This window comes from Vidua macroura, chromosome 3 (assembly GCF_024509145.1).
Source record: "Vidua macroura isolate BioBank_ID:100142 chromosome 3, ASM2450914v1, whole genome shotgun sequence".
NCBI lineage: Eukaryota > Metazoa > Chordata > Aves > Passeriformes > Viduidae > Vidua > Vidua macroura.
In genome coordinates this window covers 47,783,290-47,806,894 of record NC_071573.1, presented here as the reverse complement: position 1 = coordinate 47,806,894, position 23,605 = coordinate 47,783,290, and the positions used below count along the sequence as shown (strand labels likewise).

The 23,605-nt window shown below is 39.4% G+C and overlaps 1 protein-coding gene across 10 annotated transcripts in view; it reads left to right on the top strand.

The window, feature by feature from the left end:
* RGS7 (regulator of G protein signaling 7) overlaps positions 1–23,605 on the top strand; it is a 239,595-nt gene that overhangs the window by 160,397 nt on the left and 55,593 nt on the right. For all 10 annotated transcript variants that reach the window (XR_008436147.1, XR_008436148.1, XM_053972664.1 and 7 more), the window contains exons 6-9: positions 6,218–6,269; positions 18,206–18,270; positions 20,003–20,079; positions 20,200–20,281. Coding sequence is in view for 8 of the 10 variants with exons in the window: in XM_053972664.1 (XP_053828639.1) it covers positions 6,218–6,269; positions 18,206–18,270; positions 20,003–20,079; positions 20,200–20,281 (276 nt within the window). In the remaining 2 variants the exon portion in view is untranslated. The remainder of the gene's footprint in view (positions 1–6,217; positions 6,270–18,205; positions 18,271–20,002; positions 20,080–20,199; positions 20,282–23,605) is intronic.

Sequence of the window (23,605 nt, the reverse complement as noted above, 5' to 3'; positions counted from 1 at the left end):
GCGAGGGCAGGGACTCCTGCTCCCCCCTCCCTCCTCTTCCCCCCCCAGATCTCCAGGGCCCATGGGAACGTGGAGGTAGGGGCTCCTGTGTCCCCCCCCCACCTCCTCTTCCCTCCCCCCTGGATCTCCGGGGCCCATGGGAAAATGGGGACAGGGTGCGGGGAACAGGACAGGGGCTGCCCCCTTCCTGAGGCAGCGGGAAGAAGACGGCAGAGCTCTCCCTGGAGGAAGAGGGTGGGGTTGATGATGCAACTGGGAGAACATGTAAAGGACTGGAGGGAACGCCCACACAAGGAGGAACAGTGGGTGGGGGAGTAACCTGATCTCCCAAGGGGGTGGCACCCATGCCCACAGGGAGGCAGAAGGGGGTTGGGTCAAAGGTGGGGACAAAAGGAACTAAGGAGAGAAAGGGATTATGGGAAGAAAAAGCCCTCCCACGTGGCCATCCTCCATTTTGTGGAGACAAAGGCACCGACCACATGGCCACGGCTTCCTCAGGGGAACAAAGAAAGGGATTCATAGACACAGGATTGCACGGGGTAGCGCCAAAACTGGGATTTTTAACTGGGAAAAAGGAATTGGAAAAAGGGTTTGGGGTCAGTTCCTCATTGAAGTGGCCAATTTTGCTAAGGCAGGGGCACTGGGGGGGCTTGGGGGAGCTAGGAGCATGGTCCACATTTGTGGAGCTGCCCTGTGCCTTGGAGCAGTGGAGTACTCCCCCCTGCCCACCCGGTTAGGGAAGAAGGGATAGGAGAAGAAGGTGGGTAAACGGGTTCAGGAGGAACAACAGTTTTGTCCAATGGCTTTTCCCCTTCCCGGCTCGCGTCCCGCGCGCTCTCTGCTCTTAAAACCATCCAAATTAACACATGGAGCTTAAGGAAACAATCTTTCACGGAGGGATCCCTGCGCTCTATTCCCTCTGCTAATTTTGCTCCCACCTGCTCCCAGAACTCCTTTTTGCGAGCGTCCCCCCCAGACATGCGGGGGAAGGAAAAGCACAGCTATTGAACAAAACTCTTAGCAGAACTCTTGGGGAAACTACCTTTCACCATTAAACTACCCTTCACCATTAGGATTTCTTTAACTTGGGTATAGAATTCCTTCTGTTGGGTGGTTAGCACGGTCCCCATGCTATTTCCACCCACCCGAACTCACCCCTGGGTGCAGGAAAAGCGGAAAAAAAACCAAAAAGGGCGAAAGACCCCGGTGGTTGTATTAAAATACAAGTCCTCCGGGCTTCACCCGGGTGCCCAGCCTGTCCGGGGGAAAACCCTCAGAGGACTGGTCTGTGGGGAGGATGTGGCGGGACCCGGATAGCTCCATCGTAAGGACGAGAGGGCTCCGAAGTGGCTTTATTCCTAGAGGCTTTATTGCAGGAGCGCCGCAGGAACAGGAGGGTGAAACGAGGGGCATGAACTCTCCAGAAGGGAGCGAACTCTGGAAGCCCCGAGGAAAGGCGGGGCTGGGTATTAAGGGCAAAGAAGTGGGAGTGGTTAGGGTACAAAACAGCCAATAGGCAACGGGTAAAGGGGGGAGACAGAGTGGGGTGACATACAGAGAACTAATCGGGGTACAGAGGAGGAGTGGTATTCTAACAGGAGCCAATGGGGGTAACAGAATAACTGAACTTTCTGGAACTGGGGAGTATGCTAAACATTGATTGACAGCTCTTCTGGGGTGGAGAGCAGCAGTTGGTTGGCAACCTTTTTCTACACTGTTGCTGCCTCCCAAGGGAGAGCAGGAACCCCTCCCACAGGTGGTTGCCGCCCGTGCTGTGCACCGCACGCCCCCTTGCCCTCGGGAACACAGCAAAGCCCACCCACGGGAAGGAGAGTATTAGCTGGGTCCGTCCCTACCACTGATACTCACCAAATCGGAATCTCCACAAACAAAAACTGCAGCCAGGGTCCCCGCTCCCGGGAAGCAGCTTCTTTTTAGCTTTCCGCGGCCATGAAAGGTTGCGCTTCCTTTCCCATGCGGGGAAAGGACCGCGTGCTTTCCTTGGGGGTGGTGGAAACTTCACTGACCTACTGCATGAAGTCTGCGTTCCCGTTTTCAGTCCGGCACAAAGCACTGTTCCAGCATGGACCGCCGCTCACTCGGCTTGGCAGTGGCGCTCGCTGGTTGGTAGCGCGGCCCCGCAGCAGCGGCAGCGGCTCTCCATGTGGCTTCTGGGTGCTTCGCAGTGAATCTCTGTCTGCGCTGGTGGCTTCGCAGGCCATGGCCCCTACATGGGGCGTCACTGTGGCATTGCTTCGTTTTCCCCAGTCCCGGGCAGCTCCGGAGAGCCTGGCAAGGGTGCTGCTTCTCAGTGGGATGGGGGTGCCGCTCGTCCTGGGCGCTCCTGTGTTCCACGCACTGGGGCAGAGCTGGCCGCTTCTGCTGTGTGTGAGGGGCGAGACAAAGAGGGAAGGAATGTCATCTACGTGGTTAGCTGGAAAGCTTTAATGGCCTCGGGGAGCTGCAGCGGAGAACCACAGCTCGCTCCCCAGTGCCGTGTGGACAAAATGGCGCTGGGAGCGGGGGGGTGCGGGGTTTTATAGGGGGCAGGCCGAGAGGGGGGGAAGCCCCCCTCACCCAATGGGGGCAGGCTACGGGGGTGTGACGTGGACCGGGGTAACCAATGGGGATACGACAGGGGCAAACACAGGGCTTTGGGGCGAACAGGGTTGCGGGGACAGGGTGACAGACACTGAACTCTCTGGAGTGGACAGGGGGGTGGTTACAGGACTGGCATGGTGAGCTCCAATGGTAAGAGACCAGGAGCGGATCACTGTGGGAGGGGGAACACGGGGGGTGCGTGGGGGTACACAGAATTGGCTAACTAACACATATCAGAACCCCTAATCTGACCCTAAACTCGGGATGCACCTTATAGCTTCTAATTTATATATGAAACAACAGAGTCCTCTTCTAACATAATTAACATAGTTGTGAGTATATAGTCTTTGTTCATAGCCTGTTGTGAAATGAATGCTGACAGCAAAGTTTGTGATTTTTCCCCAAGTCAGAAGATGGAATTTGTTTTTAATCTTATTTGGGATGGGAGTATATGCAATTTGTCAAGAGAAATCTTAAGTATGCATCTATTAATATAGACTTTATAACAAGCATGCCCACAGCTGGAAGACTTTCAGCTGGAGAGCTGCTTGAGCAGATATAGTTTCTATGTATTTAGGAACCCTCACTACATACTTTTTTCACAAGCTCAGTTTGAACCTGCAAACAGAGGTTAACCTTCCGTTTAGCAGAGAAATTACGTAGCTGTGTGTCATGGTTGGACACTGGCGCAATGCCAGCGTCCCCATGAAAATGCACCTTCCCTAAATAAATGCTGTGAGATGTTATCAGGAAAAGAGCAGAGCAGGCCCAAGCTTAATAACAAAGGGAAAAAAACTTTATTAAACTACTACTAATACAGAAAACACATAAACTAAATCCAGGATGAAGACCTTTTAAACCACCCCTCCTCCTCCCAATTTCCAAAAACACCCAGCCATGAAACATCACCCGGGATTCCTGATCAAATTACCACCCTTCAGGTAATCCATACTCAAACTATCACGGGAGAGAGAAGTCTCTCTTGCACCACAGACCCCCCAGGAAACACAGCTGCCACCCTGTGTTTCCCTGTCACACATGGCAACCGCCCGGAAAAAAAAATCTGCCAGTGTGACACTCTCCATTCCATGTCACAGTGCTCTCACCACCGTGCATGGACAGACTGCTCATAGGGTTCCTTTAAGGATGCTTTGCCACGGACTCAAAGATACAACAGTTCAGTTTCTCATCCTGGGACTACAGTCCCCCCCATTTTCCCCTGGGGCCAAGGGGTCCAAAAACAGGACTCATCTTCTTCCCGAAGACAGAGGGTATTACCATTCCCTCCTCAGCTTTCTTTGGTTCTTGCCACTCCTGTGCTGCTCGAAGCTGAAACAGGTCTCCCTGGGTCACCACTGCATCCCCCTAAAATGCAGTCTCTATTGCAGGAGATTTTAGTTCAGTCCATGGCTAACAAGAAAAGTCCAGCCAAAAGCTACTTCATCATCTTCTCCCACCTAAATATTTCTTCTAACATCTCAGGTCCCGGACTATCTCTCTTCCACTACAAATCAAGGAGGAGTAATACTTTTAAAAAACCCTCATTTCCTGGAAAGGGTTAAACGTTCAGACTCCCTGGACGGCTGATATCTCGGTCCGGCGTTCCGTCTCCCAGGCTGGACATCCCCCCCCTTCTCCTTCTCCTCTGCCGGCAAATTTCCAGGTGCCGCCAGGCTCTCTGTCTCTTTCCCTCTTGGCGGGGGGGGGACAAAGGCATCTCCACTTCTCTCCACCCTTCCGTCCACAGGAGCTGGCTCGGTTCCAGACCCTCAGCCCCTCGGCCTACCTGGACAAGGCCGCGTGGCTTCCCCTCCCCCACCCAGCCCGTGGCTGGGCGGGGGAGGTCTGCACTCTCTGACGAACCAAAAGAGAGAGTTCTCCTGGGAGTTCTTGCTTTTAACCCCCTGTGTTCTCAGAGGCGTGTCCATACTTTCAGTGGTCACTCCAGGTGCCAATATCCAAACCTGACCACTGATTGGTTTGACCTGACTTCCTGGAAAAAATTCACTTCCATGTCAAACCACGGCACTGTGCTTTTCTTCTTGGGCCTTTCTGGGTATACATTTTGTGCTCTACGGAAGGACTGTTCTCATTTTCTGAGTTTGTAAACTGTATATTTCAAGGATGGTGACTTTTTGCTTTTTATGAATCACTCAATTAAATTTTGTAGTTGCTTCTCCAAAATGTGCTGAGTACTGCAATTAATTCTTTAGGAGTTCATCTTCTTTCTATTTGTGCTTATATGTGCTTCTACTGGTCATTTTGATTTCAGTGGCACTGTGAAGGAATGGTTGATTGGAGAATTACTTATTGTTGCTCCCTTAAAAATATACCAGATGGCTTACAAGAAACACATACTAGCCTTTGAAGTTAGCTTGTGATAGGTCCTTTTTTATCCTTTAGCTCCTTGCTGTTGCTTGATAAATAGCAAGTTCTGAATTGCTTCTATAAAATTTGATGTGTCAATGTTACAAAACCAAGAGATTTCTCACAATATATATTTAATTTCACAATTGGTGTAATGTGTCACCCTTCAGCCCTGTTGGTTTCCAGATTAACATTGAAACAATTTTGAAGGGAAGTGGGCAGCAAAGTGCTTTCCATTTTTGCAGCTGCGAGATTTTTGAGAAAAAAAACCAATAAGAAATAGAAAGTAAAGCAGAAGGTTTTCCTGAAGAACCACCTGTGTTTTGAAATACCACTCAAACCACTTCACACATTTGATGAGTTGCATTCAACTGCTCAAATATTATGTAATTCTCTGTAGCTGTGTGTATGTGCTTATGTATTGATCGGTCACTCAATCACAGAATATTTTGCATTGGAAGGGACTCACAGGGATCATTGAGTCCGACTCTTAAGTGAATGGCCTGTATGGGGATTATGTGCTCTATAAAAAAATGCTATAATAATATTAATTTTAACCAAAAGTTGCTATTTTAAAAATGAAGTAATTTGTATGAAAAATGTGTATACAGTCTTATATTCTCCATTTGTTAAAAGTGAATTCTTTTAACAATACATGTAGCACAGTCTTAATAAGTATAGTGTTGAAGTAGTTTTTGGTACTTTATTGTCTTTCTCTTCGAAAAAAAACCCCCACATTTTAAATCACAACCGGTAAACAAAAAAAGTAGACTTTGATGTCTTTGTGAAAACAGGATGTTTTTAGAGGAATTTTTAAACAAATAACACCTAGGAAAAAGAATTGAATATTAATCTATGAATGAAGACTCTCAAAAATCAAGAACTGAATGAACTTCAAAGCATCTTATACCTCTAAACCTGGTTCTTCAGGACGTGTGAGAGATGTATTTCTAGGGAAGATGTAAAAGATAACCCCATTACTTAGCCTTGTGGGTTTTGTTCCCTTAACTTTGAGAACAAAAAACCCATTTTTTTTTTCTTTTTCAATGTAATTCTGACACTAGTGTGATAAACAGGTGTACAAATGTAATTTTCTGTTTTAATGCCTCTCTAAAAAATGTCAAGTTAACAGTATAATAGATCTACCAAAAATATAAATTGAGTCTCAAAACCAGTAATGATCCAAGGACTGTATAATGCTTGCATTGTCTAACTTGAATTTCCTACTTCTTGTTTTTTTTGCCTATAGACACCCTATTTTTGGCCATCAAATTGTTGGGAGCCGGAAAACACAGACTATGGTCAGTGTAGAAATATTTCCTATTTCTTTTAGAAATTATGCATTTTATTAATGAATGTGTCATTGCAATCTGTCTTGTTTCACCATCCCACTCTTTAAAACATAATTATATGTTATGTAATTCCTGTGCAAGAGCTACTGATATTGAAATGAATGCGTTGCTACCTTTTTCAAAGTTTATAAGAAGCTTATCAAAGTCATATTTTGGAGTGGATCTGAGGAAAAAAGAAAAAATACCCAAGCCCCAAAATTCAAGACTAATCAAAACCTACCTTACTATTTATATTCTCTGTTTGCTCCAACAAGTATAATTATTTACAGTGAAAGAATCTCAGTGAAGCAGAGGAGACTTTATTGATGGTTGTGCAATGGTTATTATCAGATTGAGACCCAAAGGTGTGCCTAGTTTAGAGTTCTTATTTCTAATATACACCATGTGGAAAATTACTAATTATGAAAACTAGTATCGTTCTAATATGAACAGTATTAGAAAATACAGTTTATTGTTTATTTGTCTGTATGTTGTAATTACTGATGTGTGCTTAGACAGCAAAATCTGAGGATCACAGGTAGCAATGTATTAGGAAAAAATATTATTAAAAATGATAACAAAATTAGTTAATCTGTACATCAAATAGTGACCTAATTTTTAAAGAAAGTGTATCTATGAGCAGCCTCCTGTTCATTCTAATCCAAATTGTAAGTACTGAGCTCATCTGAAGACCAGGTCACTGATTTAGGTAACTGAGCATGTACATGATAGGTTATGTTTTCAAAACTTCAGACCATGAATATCTCTTTTTACAGCTTTTCAGAAATTTAGATGAGTGTTCACTTGTAATTTGGATTCTATACCCTTGGGAGCCAAAGACTTTGGGGATGGATGGTTCCAATAAATGTTTCCTTCCTTTTTAGACCAGACTCAGTTTAATTTCAAATACATTGCCAAATAAAGTAATTTTAAGCTGAAATTCTCAGCAGAGCTGAGTGTCCCCATGGTGTAATTTGAAAATGTGACAGTTTCCTCATCCTATAAGAGTAGAAAAATGTTCAATTTTTTACTGACATTTGAAGATGTCCAGTAAAAAGATATTGAAAGCTCCCAAGGAGGAGGGTTTCTTACCACATGTGTGTGCTTAGCCATTCTGTATAAGGAAATTAGTCACTGAAGGAAAAAATTATTGATTTACCATTTATTACTTCATTAAGGTTCCCTAATATGTTAAAGATCAGCAAGTAATTAGCTATGGTTTAAGAGACATTGAATTGTTCAGCTGTAATGTTATCATGTTGCTGGGGTGGTTTTAATAAATAATTATATGCTTAACATGTCTGAATTTAAGATCAGGCTGAGAAAGTTTATATTAATATCCTTTAGTATAAAGTAGGAGATACTAACTCTCCTGTCACAGCTGATCAGTGGATTATATGAATTATAATGAATTATAATTCATTATAAACCTTAGTCAGTAAATAAAAATCTTGTATAATATGTCCAGGTTTGTATGCCAGGAATACAGAACTAAACTCAGAATCAGTGTTTTCATCATGCAGGGACGAGCTTTTGTTGAACGGTAAATGTACTCATTTGAGAGCTTTTGAGATTTTAAATATGTTTCAGTTGCTGAGGTAAGCTCTTTGGTTGCAGAGGAGAGATGGAAGGGGAAGCAAACCCTCCAATCCTGCTATCTCATTGCTGCTTCCATGTCATGAGCCAGAAGTGCAATCCTCCCATGCAACAGGGGCAGAGCATTGTACTGGAGCTACCAAAGGTGACTGTGTGTCACCAAAACTGGATAATGCTGGAGCATTTGCAGGAAAATAAACTTTTAAGGCACCTTTTCAATACTGTTCTTATTAGGTTAGCATCATCCAAGTTCCAGAAATTAGCATTTCCCTTGTAAACAATGGTGATAAGAGGAATACAGGAAAATCAAAATATTTAATCAAAATATTTAAGGAACCAAAATAAATCTAAAGTAGGTTTGCATGTTCTGCAGATTTTCACGATAATTGTTACTTCCTGGAAATTATAGTACATAGAATTTATGTTATTACAGATATGCAAATGCATTTCATACTTATCATGCATCATGGTGCTGTGTAGTGCTACAAATTTAATGGACTTGTCCTGAACAAGCTTAAAACTGTGCCCTCTAAAATTAGTGACTGTAGTAGGCATTAGAAGTCTCTCAAGACCAGCAAAAAGCAAACTCTCTCTGTAATCTTCCTTGATCAAAGTTACTAACAGGGCAAATCACTTTCTTAGCCATTAATCTAATTTAACAAGCCATTGGAAATACTCTAGAATTTTATTTTAATTTAAAAATTAATCCTAACCATTCTTCTTTACTCATCTATAACTGGGCTACTGTCCAGAATGTAGCACACTGGCAGGAAAATAATTTATCTTAAACAAGAAATTAAATGAGATTGAGATACTGTGTGTTTATTACCAGAACTAACTAAGAAACAAATAATCCTTACATATTTGCATAACATGGCAATATCGTCTCTAAAATATAATTTGATCTATATGAGCTTGTAACAGCAATTATTTGCCTTGAAAAAATATTTTGCTGTAGAAAGTATAACCGAAAAAGACATACAAACAGAATCTTCCAATATGTCAAAAAAACACAGACACATTGCCATAATAAAGCTGTAGTGCACTGCTACACTGTGGTAGCAAAAAAAGGGCTTGGATTAAGTTATGTCAAAATGGAAAATAGCCTTTTGATTGTAATTTCCAAAATATTGACTATGAGCATTATGAGGTTACTGAGAAACTGCCAATTTTCATTAAGTGCTGAAAATCTCCCTCCTTTTTCCTGAAAATCATGCTTTAAGTGTTGTCAAGAGAGATTGCAAATAATTTTTACAAAGGCAGTTCCTTAAGTTCCATCTGTTGAAGTCCCATTTTAGTGCCATATGTCTTGGAGTCTACCCAGGCAGGACATGTTCTTTGTAGAATCCCACTGGTTTTAGAGTGATTTTGTTAGTGAAAATAAGTAGTAATAATAACAACTATTATTATTAAGGCTCGTGTAGTTCAAATAACTTTGCTTTTTCCTTTAAGTCATGTTCCTGAATTATGATTAGGTTCTGTGACAAATAGAATCGGATCTCAATTCAGATAAACTGGCTCTTGTAATGAACACAGCTAGTGGCTGAGCATGTGACCTGCTTGTAATTATCTTCTCTTTTCTTACAGATATAGTTTTGTAACTGACGGATTCTTTTTTTTCCTGGCATATTATAAACAGGTCATGTCATTAAGAAGTAGTTAAATAGGAAGGCTAGTTAAGACAATTGCATCACAGAAAGGGGAAATATAATGCCACATATGAAATTGTTATTCCATGTGCATTTGGTCTCAGTTCTAATGGAACCTGTCAGGTGCTCTTGGAGGTTTAGTGACTCACAGCTGTTGCAAATTTGAGGCATTTAGTTCATTACTGTCCTCTTTTTTGAATAAGTAGAAAATATGAAATGTTAGGGGAAAATTCCATTCACAACAAAATGGCAATTATTTGCCTTTTTTTCTATTCTTTAGGCTTTATTTAACATATTTCTGAAAATGTAAGGCTTATAAGAATTTTAGACGTAATATAAGAAGAATCAGTAACTTTTAATCATTTTCCCTAGTGAACTTTTGCTGATAGTTGGACTCAAAAGTATCTTTGACATATCAGACTTTTTCTTGCAGTTAAATGCATATTAAAAAAAATCTGCATTAAATGCATAATAAAAAAAGAAATCTGCTCAAAGGAGAGAGAATAAAATTTAGAGTGTCACAGTCATTTATAGTCTTAAGGAGGTTTGGACATACTAGAAGACAAAAAGTCAACTGCACCAATATATTTGGAACAGGATGTTGTTTGAGCATTATAATGTTTTTCGTGTGCATTTCTCTCAAATGAGTTAAAAATGAAGGAGGACTGCAGAATGTTGGTAAGTTATAGAGAACACAGTAAACAACTGATAATGCAACAGGAGTTTAAGAGCATTTGACCATGTGATCTTTAAATGATGCTAAATGAGACTGTTTTTCTCTATATTCAAAGCAAATTCTTAAATTCTGTTGCTGTGTAGAAGAAGAAGTTTTGAAAATGTAGCATATTTTCAGTAGCCTTCCAGGTAAAGTCATTTATTACAAAAGAAATCTCCTAGGAAATTAGAACAGTCATGGGGGTTGGGTAAGTTTTAATTAATTGCTCCAATTAAAAGTGTGAGATACTTCTCTGGATAAATGCTGCAGCTCTTTAGATAGTTATCACTTTGTTATCTGTCTTGTGTTACAGTAAAATGAGGTAGCCATTTACTTTTGCTGTGTCAAATCTTTTTCATTTTTGTTCTCCAGCATTTTTAAGAGAGTACAAGTCTTTCCTTATTAAATTTACTTGATAATCAACTAACAAGTCAGTCTGAACAACACTTCCTTCCTAATGATACTTTCTTATCGCTTAAAAGTAAACTGACAGAGGCCTCTCCGTGTTTTGTCTCTGCTGCTCTATTCTGAACATGAGCCATTCCACCTGGCTCATTTCCCTCTTCTATCCCAAACCTACCGTAATGCTAAAAAGTACATACTGCACAAAAAGTACCTGCAGTCATGTATCATGTTTTTCACATGTTGAAAATTTTCATATAATTTTCTCTTTAGAGTCTCTTGCCTACTTATTTTACATGCTTAGCTTCAAATTCCTCTATGAAAATTTGAGTAGTCCAGGAATTCTCTCTCCCATTTGTCTTTCTGTACCCTTTACCATAGAGTGACTGCTTGGAAGAAGAACTGTGTGGAGAATACATTATGTATTTTCTTTGCCCAAATGCACAGGAAGGATTTCCTTGGCAACAGCATATTAGTAAGCAATTTGTATTTGAGAAATACTGATCCCTATTGCTTACCTGAACTCTGCTGGAACACTGCATGTTCTCAGCATCTCTGGAAATCAACCCATAACTATGAGTCAATAGCTTGGGGCAAAACTGGTAGCAGAGAAGCACTTTTGATACAAATTGTCATATATATATATATTAAAAAATTGTTAAAATTCATGCCATGAGAATTTACAAAAGACGTGTGAATAGTTTCTGGAGAATGCTGCCATTCTATAATCTCAAACCTTGATTCCCAGTTCCCATTTTTTCTACAGCTAGTGTCAGAATATGTCAGCAACAACTCCTGCAATCAATTCTTTAAAGTCCTTAATACACATACCTCTGTTAAGGACCCATCTCTCAAAATTTTCTGGATTTCTAGGTATAGTAAGAAACAGACTTTTCCTACCAGAACTCAAGTAATTTACTAAACTGTTTCTAAGACTGTGTTGTGACTCCTTAAGTGAATGACGTGCCTTTAGGAAGATACATATACAGAATATATTGACTAAGATCTTGCTGACAGGACTAAGTGTCACCACAGTCTAACAAGAATAACAGCTTCTCAAGAAAAATGTGATTGGTGTCAGTGCTTGCTATGCATAGTATTTGATCTGGGTAGAGCCAAATTAAATGAGCTTTAGGAAAGACACTTATATTAGCAGATAGATGGAAGAGGTGAGCTACAGGATTTTTTCTCACTCTGAATTCATATACCATTATATTTGTCTGCATAGATACATTATCCACTCATTAGAAGCTATCTCTGTCATATAAATGATGAAATGAAAGTCTTACTTCAACAAGCATGGTCTGAATTTTGTTCTGATCCTTGCTTATTCTGACATTGACAAATCACTGCAATGAGGTCTCTGTAACCAGAAGGCATTTCATGATAATGCTTTCTAGTTATCTCACCACTTCAGAGTTTTGTGCTTACCTGAATTATTCTTTCCATTGGTTCAAGTACATGTTTCTGCAGTACTGCATTGATAATCTGCATCTAGGTCCCCATAAATAAAATAAATAATATAAATAAAAATAAAATTTCTTATCAGAATTCTGATATTTCTAAACAAAACTTGGAATTTTCTGAATTGCTTTCAAGTTGCTATGTTGAGTAAATTAAATAGGTTTCATAGAATATCATGAGTTAGAAGGGAATCACAGGGATCATTGAAGTCCAGCTCCTGGCCCTGCACAGGACACCCCAAGAATCACACCATGTGACTGAGAGTATTGTTCAAAGGGTGCTTGAACTCTGTCAGGCTGGTGCTGTGACCACTTCCCTGGGGAGCCTGTTCCAGTGCCCAACCACCCTCTGAGTGAAGAACCTTTTCTATATATTCAGCCTGAACCTTCCCAGACACAGCTTCCAGCTTTGTCACTGGTCACTACAGAGAGGAGATCAGTGCCTGCCCCTCCTCTTACCTGAAAATTAAGCTGTAGACTGCAATAAGATCTCCCCTAAGTCTTCTCTTTTCTAGGCTGAAAAGCCAAGGGACCTCAGCCCCTCCTCATGTGACTTCCTCTCATCCCATCTCCATGAGGGATCCAGATTAGAAAGGTGTGGAGGAGGCAATGTTGGTGCGCTGTTGTGATCACTGTGGCATGTCTTCTCCAGCACTGGGGTCCCTGTGGGCTCTGTGGCTATTTGAATGCTGACCCTAATGGAATCTTAGTGCTGAGGCTGAGGTCCTCATCACTGTGGGTGGTCTAGGTTAGAAGGGTGTGGAGGCAGCAATGCTGGCACTTTGACATGTTCTACTTTGCATGCCTTTTCCTGCCCCATTGTCCCTGGAACTGTAGGCTTTCTGACTCTCTGAAAATATAACCATAATGGCAAGTTGAAAGCATTATGATAATATCAAGAAGCATGAAATGATTCAATTGATGTAGTTTTAAATTGTATTTGGGAATTGGATATTCTTTGTCTGATCTTGGGTGACCTTTCTACCATACCTGTTTTTTTGTCACCCTGCAGGATTTTCCAAGGCCATCATCATCTGGGGACTTCTATATGTTGAAGATGAATTTGCCTTTTTCTAATTCTTTATCTCTTGGTAGTTTGAAATTTGGTTTCTTTTTTTGCCCCTTGTTTATGTAAGAAAGTCCTCAGCTTGTGTAAATCTATAATTTAATTGCTTTCCTGAGGTGTTATAGGAAAGAATAGGATCAAAGAGTGAAGACTGGAGATGGAGAGAAGTGTTTCATAAGTTAAGGTTTTGACAATTTGGCAGTTTAATGTACATAAACCTGATCATGGTCTTCCTTCTAATTTAATTTTATTAGCATTTACTTAAGAGTGTGGTTCTTTTGTAGATACACAGGGCTCTGTGGTGACCCATTTTTAAGACTAAGTGAAACTCAATAGCTGTTGCTAAGGGCAATTTTTTTTCTATTGACTAAGAGCAGAGGTGACCTAAAGATGGTATGAAATAGCCCTAGAAATCCCAATGTTTAAATAAATGAGTTAATTTCATGCTTTACATCCTACAATCACGTTTTGTCCTGATTGTTCTGTAATTCTCCATCTGAAGCAGGCACTTGCATATAGAGGGAGAACTGTCTGCCCGCAGGGCACTTTGAAACCCTTAGACCTTGCAGTACTTGCTATTTTCTTTGCTCTTTAGATACAGACTAGGCTTATACACTCTGACTCTGAAAACAGGATTTTGGCTCAGGGGGTACATAAATTTAACCTGGCCTCAGTGGAGATAACGAGTGTTTATTGAAAGCACACTCACTATCAGGGATGAATCCAGCTGTGACCCCATTGGCTCTGGCACAGTTATAGAAGTTGTTTGTATACATGGTGGTGGGGGTGTAGGTGCCATAGTCTGTGGTCTTCAGAGGCCCAGTTGAACTTCCATTGAATTTAGCTGTGGCCTTTGCTCCACTGTGGCAAAAGGGAAGATTTAGCCCCTGTTTAGCAACAAGATAAAACTCCCCAGTGTGGGTTTTGGATGAAAATTCTGGGTTTGGTTTGGTTTGGTTTTTTGTGGGTATTTTTTTTTTTAGTAAGGGTATATAATATAATGTGTACTCAGCCCAGTTTCTTGAGTCTAGGATGAAATGTGTCATAATCTCTATGATCTTATGTAAAAAAAAAAATCTATAGAGGTTTCTTAGGAGCTTTCAAATGCAAGTGAGCAGTCAAGAATAGGAAACATGTAGCGAACCATGAAAATATTTTTTTTTGGGTGTGACAGTTTAAAACCTTGCAAGAGGGAAAGTATAGGCATCCTCTCTATGCAACTCTGGCTTTGTAGTCTCACTTGAAACTCTCAGATTGCCCATATTTTGTGAATGCCTGGACAGAATTTTTCAAGAGCTAGTAGACTGTAATTACTGCACAGCTACAGAAGTGTGTTTCAATACTTGTTTGTTGTTCAAATACCCATTTATAAACATCACTGACCATCTTTCATTATGAAATGTTACAAATTAATATGGCCTTTAAAATTATTGGTGAATCTGTTCTCTTATGGTAATCAGTCACTTCTAAAGCACAAGCTATAGCATCTAATACATAATTCACTTTAGTAGAGGCAATTATGTTGATTGCAAAATCCATCAGAATACACTTGCTCTAAAAATAAGTGTATAAGGCAGTCCATATTTAGCAAATTGAGGTTATTAATCAGACCCTGTTCCTTGCATATCTTTCATCCCTATCTTGCGCATTTTTCACCACCCTTGTCAGGGAGTGGCAAGCAAGGGAAGGTGGGCAAGAACTGAGGCTGGCAAGAGTGCAGGCAGGAGCAAGGTAGCAGCATGGATAGGCTACAGGTTAGAGATCTATCTACAACACAACTCAAGCCTGTTCCAGGGGGAGTAGCTAAGCTTGAGCACAGTTCCTGGGTACAGGCCTCAGTGGAACCCCTAGATGGGCTCCTCAGTGGAATTACAGCTCCTTGGTGTACTGAGGACCTGACCAGGACCTTCGTGGAATAGATAGAGAACTATATACAGAAATAGAGAGCTTTAGTTGGAGATCCTTCCTGCAGGCTGCACTTCTTGTGAAACTGTAAAAACACTGTCAACATATGGGATTGGAAAAGCAGACACCGTAATTCATGAAATTCTGGGAGATCCTGACTCTGCTTTGAGAGGGAAATTGATTGACATCCTCAAAGTCCAGCTACTGGACAAGTACAGTTACTTCATGTGTGATTTGGTGCAGAAAAGGAGTGGTGCCTGTGAAAGGTGGGAGCATCCACATTTCAAATCTCATTGTCCTAAAAGTCAGAAGAACGACACTACTCTATATCTTCAAATGATCTGGCTGAAAATGAGGGTGATTTTCACATTCTTGCTTTCCAACATGCTACTGAATTTTTTACAGATAAGTCAAATAATATGATAGCGTAAATTGGTAAAGACAAATTCCTGAGCTGCTGCCAACTTTTTGTGGCAGTACAGTTAGCTGTTAAATAGAGGCTCAAACATGCACTTTTAAGGATGTAATTGTTAGCACATAGCAATGGCAATAAATTGAGTCAGAGTAGGAATGTCCTCCAGCACTTTTTTCTCCTACAGTAGTGGATATGCTGTACTTCCCACAATAGTAATTTTTCCTTGGGCATATTCTACCCTATTCACAGTGGCACATAGAAACTTTTCTGGCATAAGGAATCCAAGCCACAGGTGTTTTAACCATTAGGCTCCTCTGAAGGGGAAGGGATCTGGATATTTCAGTTAAAAAAAAGGGGTCTGAGGGATGAATATGATTTTTTGAGTCCTGTCCAAGTTATGTTCATAATGAAAACCAAACTTTATATGTAGAATATATGAATCTTTATATGGACTCTTTACTATGGACTGGGAGCAAAGTGGGCCATTAAAATAACCCTGAAGGGAAAATAACTGCAGTAGAGTTACACAGTGAACACTGAACACAGTATTAAATTAATAATGTGTCAAACTAATTTGTCTCCTGGTGACCTGCTGGTTGTTTTTCCGGTGTTGAAATCTCTGTTATCTGAAGATACTTTTTTGATGTAATCTATCCTGACAAAAAGATGAGCAGTCAGCTACCTCTGGAACAAGAATTTTTGTAGGAGGTAGCAGGAAATATAATCCTAAAATTTGCCCACAATGGGACTCAAGGAAGAGCTAAACTAATTAAAAGTGCCTGGACTGGGACTATAAGAATGTGGTTTAAAATTTTTGATCAAGTGCAGGAACAGGGAGCTTTTTTTGTTTCTATTCAGTTGGTATTAAATTGGTAGACAAATTTTGACCCTTGGAATTCTCAGAACTGTCTACACACTTATATAAAGTGGGTATTTTATTGCTAATATTTACAAGGGGCTTAGGAATTTTTTTTTCTTGTTCAATGAAATAACTAATTTTGAAGGAAAAGAGGAGAATGATTCACTGTAAAAGAAGCTAAATGACAAAGACCATCTCTCTCCTCAAGAATCTGTTACCAGTGTACTGACTGTGAATGCAACCTAGGCACAAGAAGTCCAAAATTCATGCCCTCATCTTTTTGTGATGTTTCAGCATGCAAGCCAATGCATTAGTGTAAGTGTATAATAATATTACAATGCATGAAAGCTACAGAAACTGTCTTCTGTGTGTGACATGGATATATATCTGTCTTTGTAGATTTTGTAGACACAGAAACTGCCTTGGAACCAGAGGCTATGTGGGGAGGCAGGGAATAGAGAAAGAGACCATGACTTCTTATGAGAGTGGAAAGTGAAATATTATGAAAGAAAATAGACCAAATAACACACACAAAAAGAGGAGGGGAAGAAAAGAAAAAAATGGCATTAAAATATAACTCATTTTACATCAAGTAACACCTTTAATTGCAAGTAGAAGTGCTTGTAATCAATTCAACTAAAAGAACATTCACTGGAGTGGGTTTGCATGCATTTGCAGGTGTCCTGTCAGGAATAAATATTTCCATGGAATCTTAAATTATATTTGAGTTGACTAACTTAATATTCAAACCTATTTCTAAAATGAGCACCTCCTTCTTTCTAGTTAGGAAGAAATAAGTTCCTACTTGAAGTTATTTCCCAGAGAGGCTTTGCTCCTGTAGTAGACCAGCTGGCAGTCAGGGAGCAGAAACACTCCTAAGCACAACCAGTGACTACAGACTCTTTTTGCTGACTGATAAGGTAGAGATGACAGATAAGGTTTTATTACCTACTCTGATCCAAAGATTCATCCATCTCACATGAGCAGTGCTCTGAATTAATGAAGTGGGTAAATATTGCAGTTAGGAATTGTGCTGCACTCATTGTCTCACTGGTGGGGGAATCTGTAAAATATTCAGAGTTGTTTGGAACGTATTTGCTGCTAAATAAAGTTTATTGAAAGTGTACTTCAGCATTTTATTACCAAAGATTCTGCTCTGTCTGAATGAAGTAGAGGAAGGACAGGTCTTCTGAAGGATTTTTTTGATTTAGAAAATAAATGAAAGAATATTTTTTCTCATATGTAACAGATAACACTTTCTTTTTTTCATTTTTTGGTCTCACATCATTTTCCAGTTTAAGTATTAGTTATAGCAGAATAATGTGTATGAGACATTGAGACATGAATTTTATCTAGAATTATTTTTAGCTAAAATCTTCTTAGGTTCAAAGTTTGTGTTTTCTAAATACAGAGTCAAAATAAATAAAACCATGTGCTCATGTTCTTACAATCCTGTTTGACTAATATGGCTCCTGATAAAACTCTTATTCATTGTGATTTATGCACAGACAGTTTGAAAAATGTCTTTGCCATTTTTCTTTAATGTGCTAGTTCCCTGGCCATTAAAAAACCCTGACCTCAAATACCTCATGAATTTTGCACATGATGTCTGTTGCATAAAACAGATTTTATTATTATTTAATGAGCCTTTGTATCTGATCCATCATTTCAGTTACAATCTTGGTAGCCTTGATCCCATATTTAAAGCTTTCAAGAAGAACAAAGGGAGAAATCAAACCAAAAAAAGCTATCTTTAAACCAGACATGAAGCTTTTATTTCTGATTTGCCATGTTTGTGAGATTGTAGCAAATTCTGTTTATTTTATTCTGTTCCAGCTGTTTACCTCTGCAAGCGGACAATGCAAAATAAAGCAAGGCTAGAACTAGCAGACTATGAAGCTGTAAGTACCTGGCAAAAAGTAAATTTCTCTGCTGGGCCTGATGAGCCTGTGAAATAATGTGAATCATGAGAACTATGGGCATTATGTGTGAAAATCTATTAGTTATCCAGTTCTTCCAGCTTGTGGGTCTAACACTGCTCAGTAGTCTTAAATGGCATTTGAGAGATGATAATGAAGGCTAGCTGGACAAATGTTAAGATTACAGTCCATCTCTAATCTTATTCTGCTCAGATCCCTATGCCAGGATCACAAATAACTTCACAAATCCCAGCTACACCATGAGTGTTTGGAAGCAGTTGTTCTCTACATCATTTAAGGTTTGAACAAAGGATCCCTGACAACATTTCCAAAAGCTCTTGATAAATGTAGGAATGTAAATCTTATTCTTTATAAGTGATGCTGACACTTGAGCCTTTTCCCATCAGCTAGATGAGAGGCAAAGAGGAGTAGACTAGAGGCATTCCTACTCCCTGACAGTTGTGCTATGCCTCGAGCAAGGTAAGATAATTGGGGCCAGGAAGAGCTTGAAAAAGAGGGAGTTGGATTAGCTGATGAGGATGGCATTCGATAAGGAGAGAGATGTCTCAAATTCCAACTCTACCCCCAAAAGGTTCCTGAATTTTTTGTGAACCTGTCAACATAAAATTCACAAACAGCCCTGTCTCTGTGCTGAAAGCTGTCCAGCTGTGCTGCTGTGACCTGATAGCAGGATAGTCAGCCAGGCCTCTCAACACACCACATACTCCAGCCACAGCACCATGCTGACACACTGTATTGCTTCTTTTGGCACAAGCTTGTTTTTCAGTGTACCACACTATGGGGCATGCATAATTTTATACTCACATGCCTTAGAAAACTCCCCTTCAATGTACAATCCATGAGAGCCTTTTCTGGTATTTTCTGGTATTGACAACATCTCTAGAAAGTCTGCTCTTCTCTTTCTGTAGTCTTCATTTTCAGTGAGTATGGCACAGAAATACAGAAATACAGAAATAAGTCTGCAATGCATAGAAATACAGTAAAAACAACACTTTTGTTAAGAAGACTACATACTGCTGCTGTTAAAGCTGGGAAGAGATTTAGAAAGCTCTGTTGGAGACAGTGAAAATGTTCCATCATCAATGGAAGAAAGAATTTTGCAATGATTTTATAAATTTTCTTCCTGTTATTAGTAGTAGACTGTAGGATAGATACATTTCCTGTACAATATTGAAGAACTATACAGCATTTTTAAAAATGAGGATAGCTGTGGGGGTTTGGCTATACTACCAAAAATGGCAGCCAACACTGTACAGTGGAAACCATTTGCATAGATGACTGATGAGGAATTGTCATGTGGATCATCCGGTATGGAGATAACTGCTGTTATCTTTCATTATTACATACTTTCAAAACAAGGATGTTTCTTTGACTATTTCAAAATTGCTAAGATAGCATGCAATATATAAAAATGTTTCAGAAATCCTGTGTTCTGCTGAAGGATGCATCTACCCTTTTTATCAGAGTTTCAAAACTAAAATAGTTGAGGCATTCAAAAGTATTCCATCTCATTTGGTGTCAAGAAAAAACTTTGTATCAGATAAATAAGGTCCATTTACACTGACACAAATATCATGATTTGTACTACATCTTGGTGAGGGGAGGTGAGGAGAGGAGAGAAAGATAAAGCCAGAACCTATTAAAGAGTAAATAACTTGCAACCTAACCCACTAAAATTGTGATGTATTTTCAGGAGAGTTTGGCCAGGCTACAGCGAGCTTTTGCTCGGAAGTGGGAGTTTATTTTTATGCAAGCTGAAGCACAAGCAAAGTAAGTTCCTTTGGATATAAGCATGATTTTTGAAGGGGTGGGGAAGTGGCTGGACACATTTTATGTTTAAAAATACTGTCCTCAACACTGTTTCTTTTAAATGACCTATGACATTGACAGAGTTGACAAGAAGAGAGACAAGATAGAGAGGAAGATTCTTGACAGTCAGGAGAGAGCATTTTGGGATGTGCACCGTCCGGTGGTGAGTACTGGTGGGGCCATTGGGTCTGTGAGCAGGGCTGCTGATAAATGTCACCTTCTCTGGAGCTTTGGGGTAGCCTGGGCACAAGTAAAACAGCAGTAGGGTGAGGGGTTGGGGCTTACCTCCCTCTTTTAAGGATCTAGAGTTTATATGAATCTGATATAGATATAGTTTATATGAATCTGATGTAGACTTCAGATGTGTGTGCATCCAGTTCATGATTTTTAGTGAATAGATGTGTTGTGCCTGGTTTCTTGAATCAGAAGGTACCTGTCTTTGACTATTATCGTCTCAAAGGTTTCCTGGGGTATGAGTCACACAACCAAAATTATCAGCATAACTAAAAATACCCTTAAAATAAGTCTGACTATTTTTCTTTTTTAGTCTGCTTTTTTGCTCGCTAAGCCTTTTAACTTCACTCTAGTTATGTTTCCAAGCTATTTTTGAAGTGCATAAAGGATATGCACAGCTTTGAGCTGTGGGAATCACTGTATAAACAAGATTTGTCTGAGTTCTTTGTCAAAGTCCATCTGAAACAAAACTTTAAAAAAGAAATTTTCTTACATACTCAACTATATTTTAGTGCTAAAATTGTGAAAAAGAATGTCAATTCTTATAATAATTCCAATTAAACTGTACTTTTTTTTTTTGGTTTTTTTTTTTTTTTTTTTTTTTTTTTGTTTTTTTTTTTTTTTTTTGTTTACTACAGAGCAATATTGGTTTCCCTTACCTAGAGTTAAGCTTTCCTTTTCTGTTTATGCAGTTTGGTATAATTACCAATGAAATCATATATGAACTACATCTTTTGCTCCGACACTGAGGAAAGCTACTTTTTGTGAGGAAGTAAAATTAGATGATGACACATGTGGAAGAGTAGAATGCAATGAGAAAGTTTAAATAAAAAATAATAAATTTGACCATGGTCAGCTTACATTTGTGACTCTGGAACTGCAGCAGTCATAGAAGAAATGGATTTTTAGGTAAGATTTAGCATGTCAGGTAGCGAAAATAACTTGATGTGAAAGATTCCAACCACAGGAAATAGATTCAAAAAAACTGGGACATTATTGTCTAATCACTGACATAAAACAAGGAAGGACAACAGAAAGCAGTTTTCCACCTGATGTAGATTGGAGCTACATAGGGAATAAACAGAAAGTATCTGTGAAGGTGCAGAGAGCTTTTATATTTGCTGCAGAAATGGATCTAAAGGTTTTGAATCTGAGAATGAGATGTTATTTTCAGGTTTGGAAGAGATGAATTGTTGAAGCTTCAAGAGAGTAAACGGGACAAGGACAAGAGGAAATTGAATCTGATTAAGAGCTTTGGCTGAACTGTGGATAAATCTGCCTTGTCCAGCAGATGTTTTTAATCTGGCTGTAAACATGCCTAGGAAATATCAGAGGCAAAGACTGGCTTACAGTCAGCAATGTAGGCTTCTGGCATTAGAAGATATACATAGATGAATGGAGAGGTTCATACTTTGGCTAAACTGCTCCTCTCAAGAGACAGTGAAATAATATTTTTGAAAACACCATTATGAATTTACTGTCACAGTAACATCCAGAAGCTTCTTTTGAAAAGAACAAAAGATAAACCACAAAAAGACTGAAAAGAGGAGTGTGATTCTAGAGCTAGTTACAATTTGTAATGGATTTTCAAGCCTCCTGAAGGCCTCCCAAAAACTTACAGACATCTTTCTGCAACTCTGGAGAGCTAAATTTTTAAAAACATTTTTTAAGATAATGTTTGGATGAGAATCTGTGTATAATGCTTATTTTTATTTACAGTGTTTCATCTTTTGATAAAAGTTCAGAAGCTAGGTGCAGTGACAACATAGTTCGAAATCCACCCCAATGTAGTTTTTTTTTACTGAAAATGAGTTTTGAGGATCAAATGTTTCATTATTGTTGGTTGGTTGGTTGAAGGTGAGTAAATAAATATTTTTTCAGGGTTTTCCTGCAGGCATCCTGGTCCTTAGTTGCTTTGTTGCTATGTTACCTACTTAGCTACAGTACTGATACAGAAGATTTACATGTAAAATATAAACTATGAATATTACATTTGCATTGGATTTCAACTTTAAGTTGGTGAAAGGAGCAGAAGAGAGAAGCAAGCCATCATTCCTAAAGGACAGTGCAGCAGTGCACTACAGGAATGGGAGACATGAGAACAGCTGTATGGCAGTGAAGCCAGGAGAATGCTGATGCAGAAAAAGAGGATGATTAGGTATCAGAAATGTCACTGTGACTCATAGGTTTAAAATAAAGTAAATGAACCAAGGTTTGACATGTAAAGAGGATTTGCCACAAAAAACACCACTGTTTCATAGGTGCCAAGTCAAACACAACCCTGCAGGTGATTACAGAAGTTCTAGAAGATTTATGCTACAGTCTGAGGGACAGACAAATTCTTGAAAGTCATTATGACTGTTACTTTTGATTGGCTGGCCCATAATTTTTCCTAGGTCTTCATACTGAGATGATACTTGGAGATAAGCCAGAGAAATTGGATTTGGAAAGGTTTATTCAAATAAACATATATTCTTAAATTTTCTTCTGAGAGACAGTTAAGAGAACAGCTGTACTCTCACTGTTTAGTTTCCATTCTGATGTTTATTTAATCTCTGTGTCCCTGTGAGGGTGTGGGTTTTTTTTTGTTTTTTTTTTTGGTTTTTTTTTTTTTTTTTGTTCTTTTTGTTCTTTTTTTTTTTTTTTGGGTTTTTTTTTTTTTTTTTTTTTTTTTTTGGTTTTTTTTGAGGGGGAGACTGGGGGTTGTTATGTGTATTTCAGGGTATGTGCAGTGCAATCTTGGTCATTTCTGTAAATCCCAATTTCTGCTTTATATAGAAAGATCTTAGCTTGCAGTTAAAAAGAATATGGCTGAGCTTCAGCTGTAGATAACTGCAGCCTGCAGAGACATTCCCAAACAAGTTTTAATTTTACTAGTTCAGATACCAGCCATAGAAAAACCATGTAAATTTGTGTCATGGAGAGCTATATAAACTCCCTTGCAATCCTGAGCAGCAGGCCAAGGATAAAGTCCATGCTGTTATTTCTAAGGTAGAGCCAGTATCTGTCATAGGTCTGAGATTAGTATTATTCATATATAGTGATGCATTTTTCTTTTTGATAGCAGAGTAAACATATCTTAAAAATCTTTCTCTTCTTTTCACCTGCCTAGAAAGTATATTATTTTCATAATTTTGAAACTTCTATTGATAACAGACTGTGGAAACAAGCAAAAATTGTTTAGGAGGATTAAGGTGTTAGTCAGAAACAATAACAAATCAAGCTAAATTGGGGAAGTGAGTTACTTCCAGGA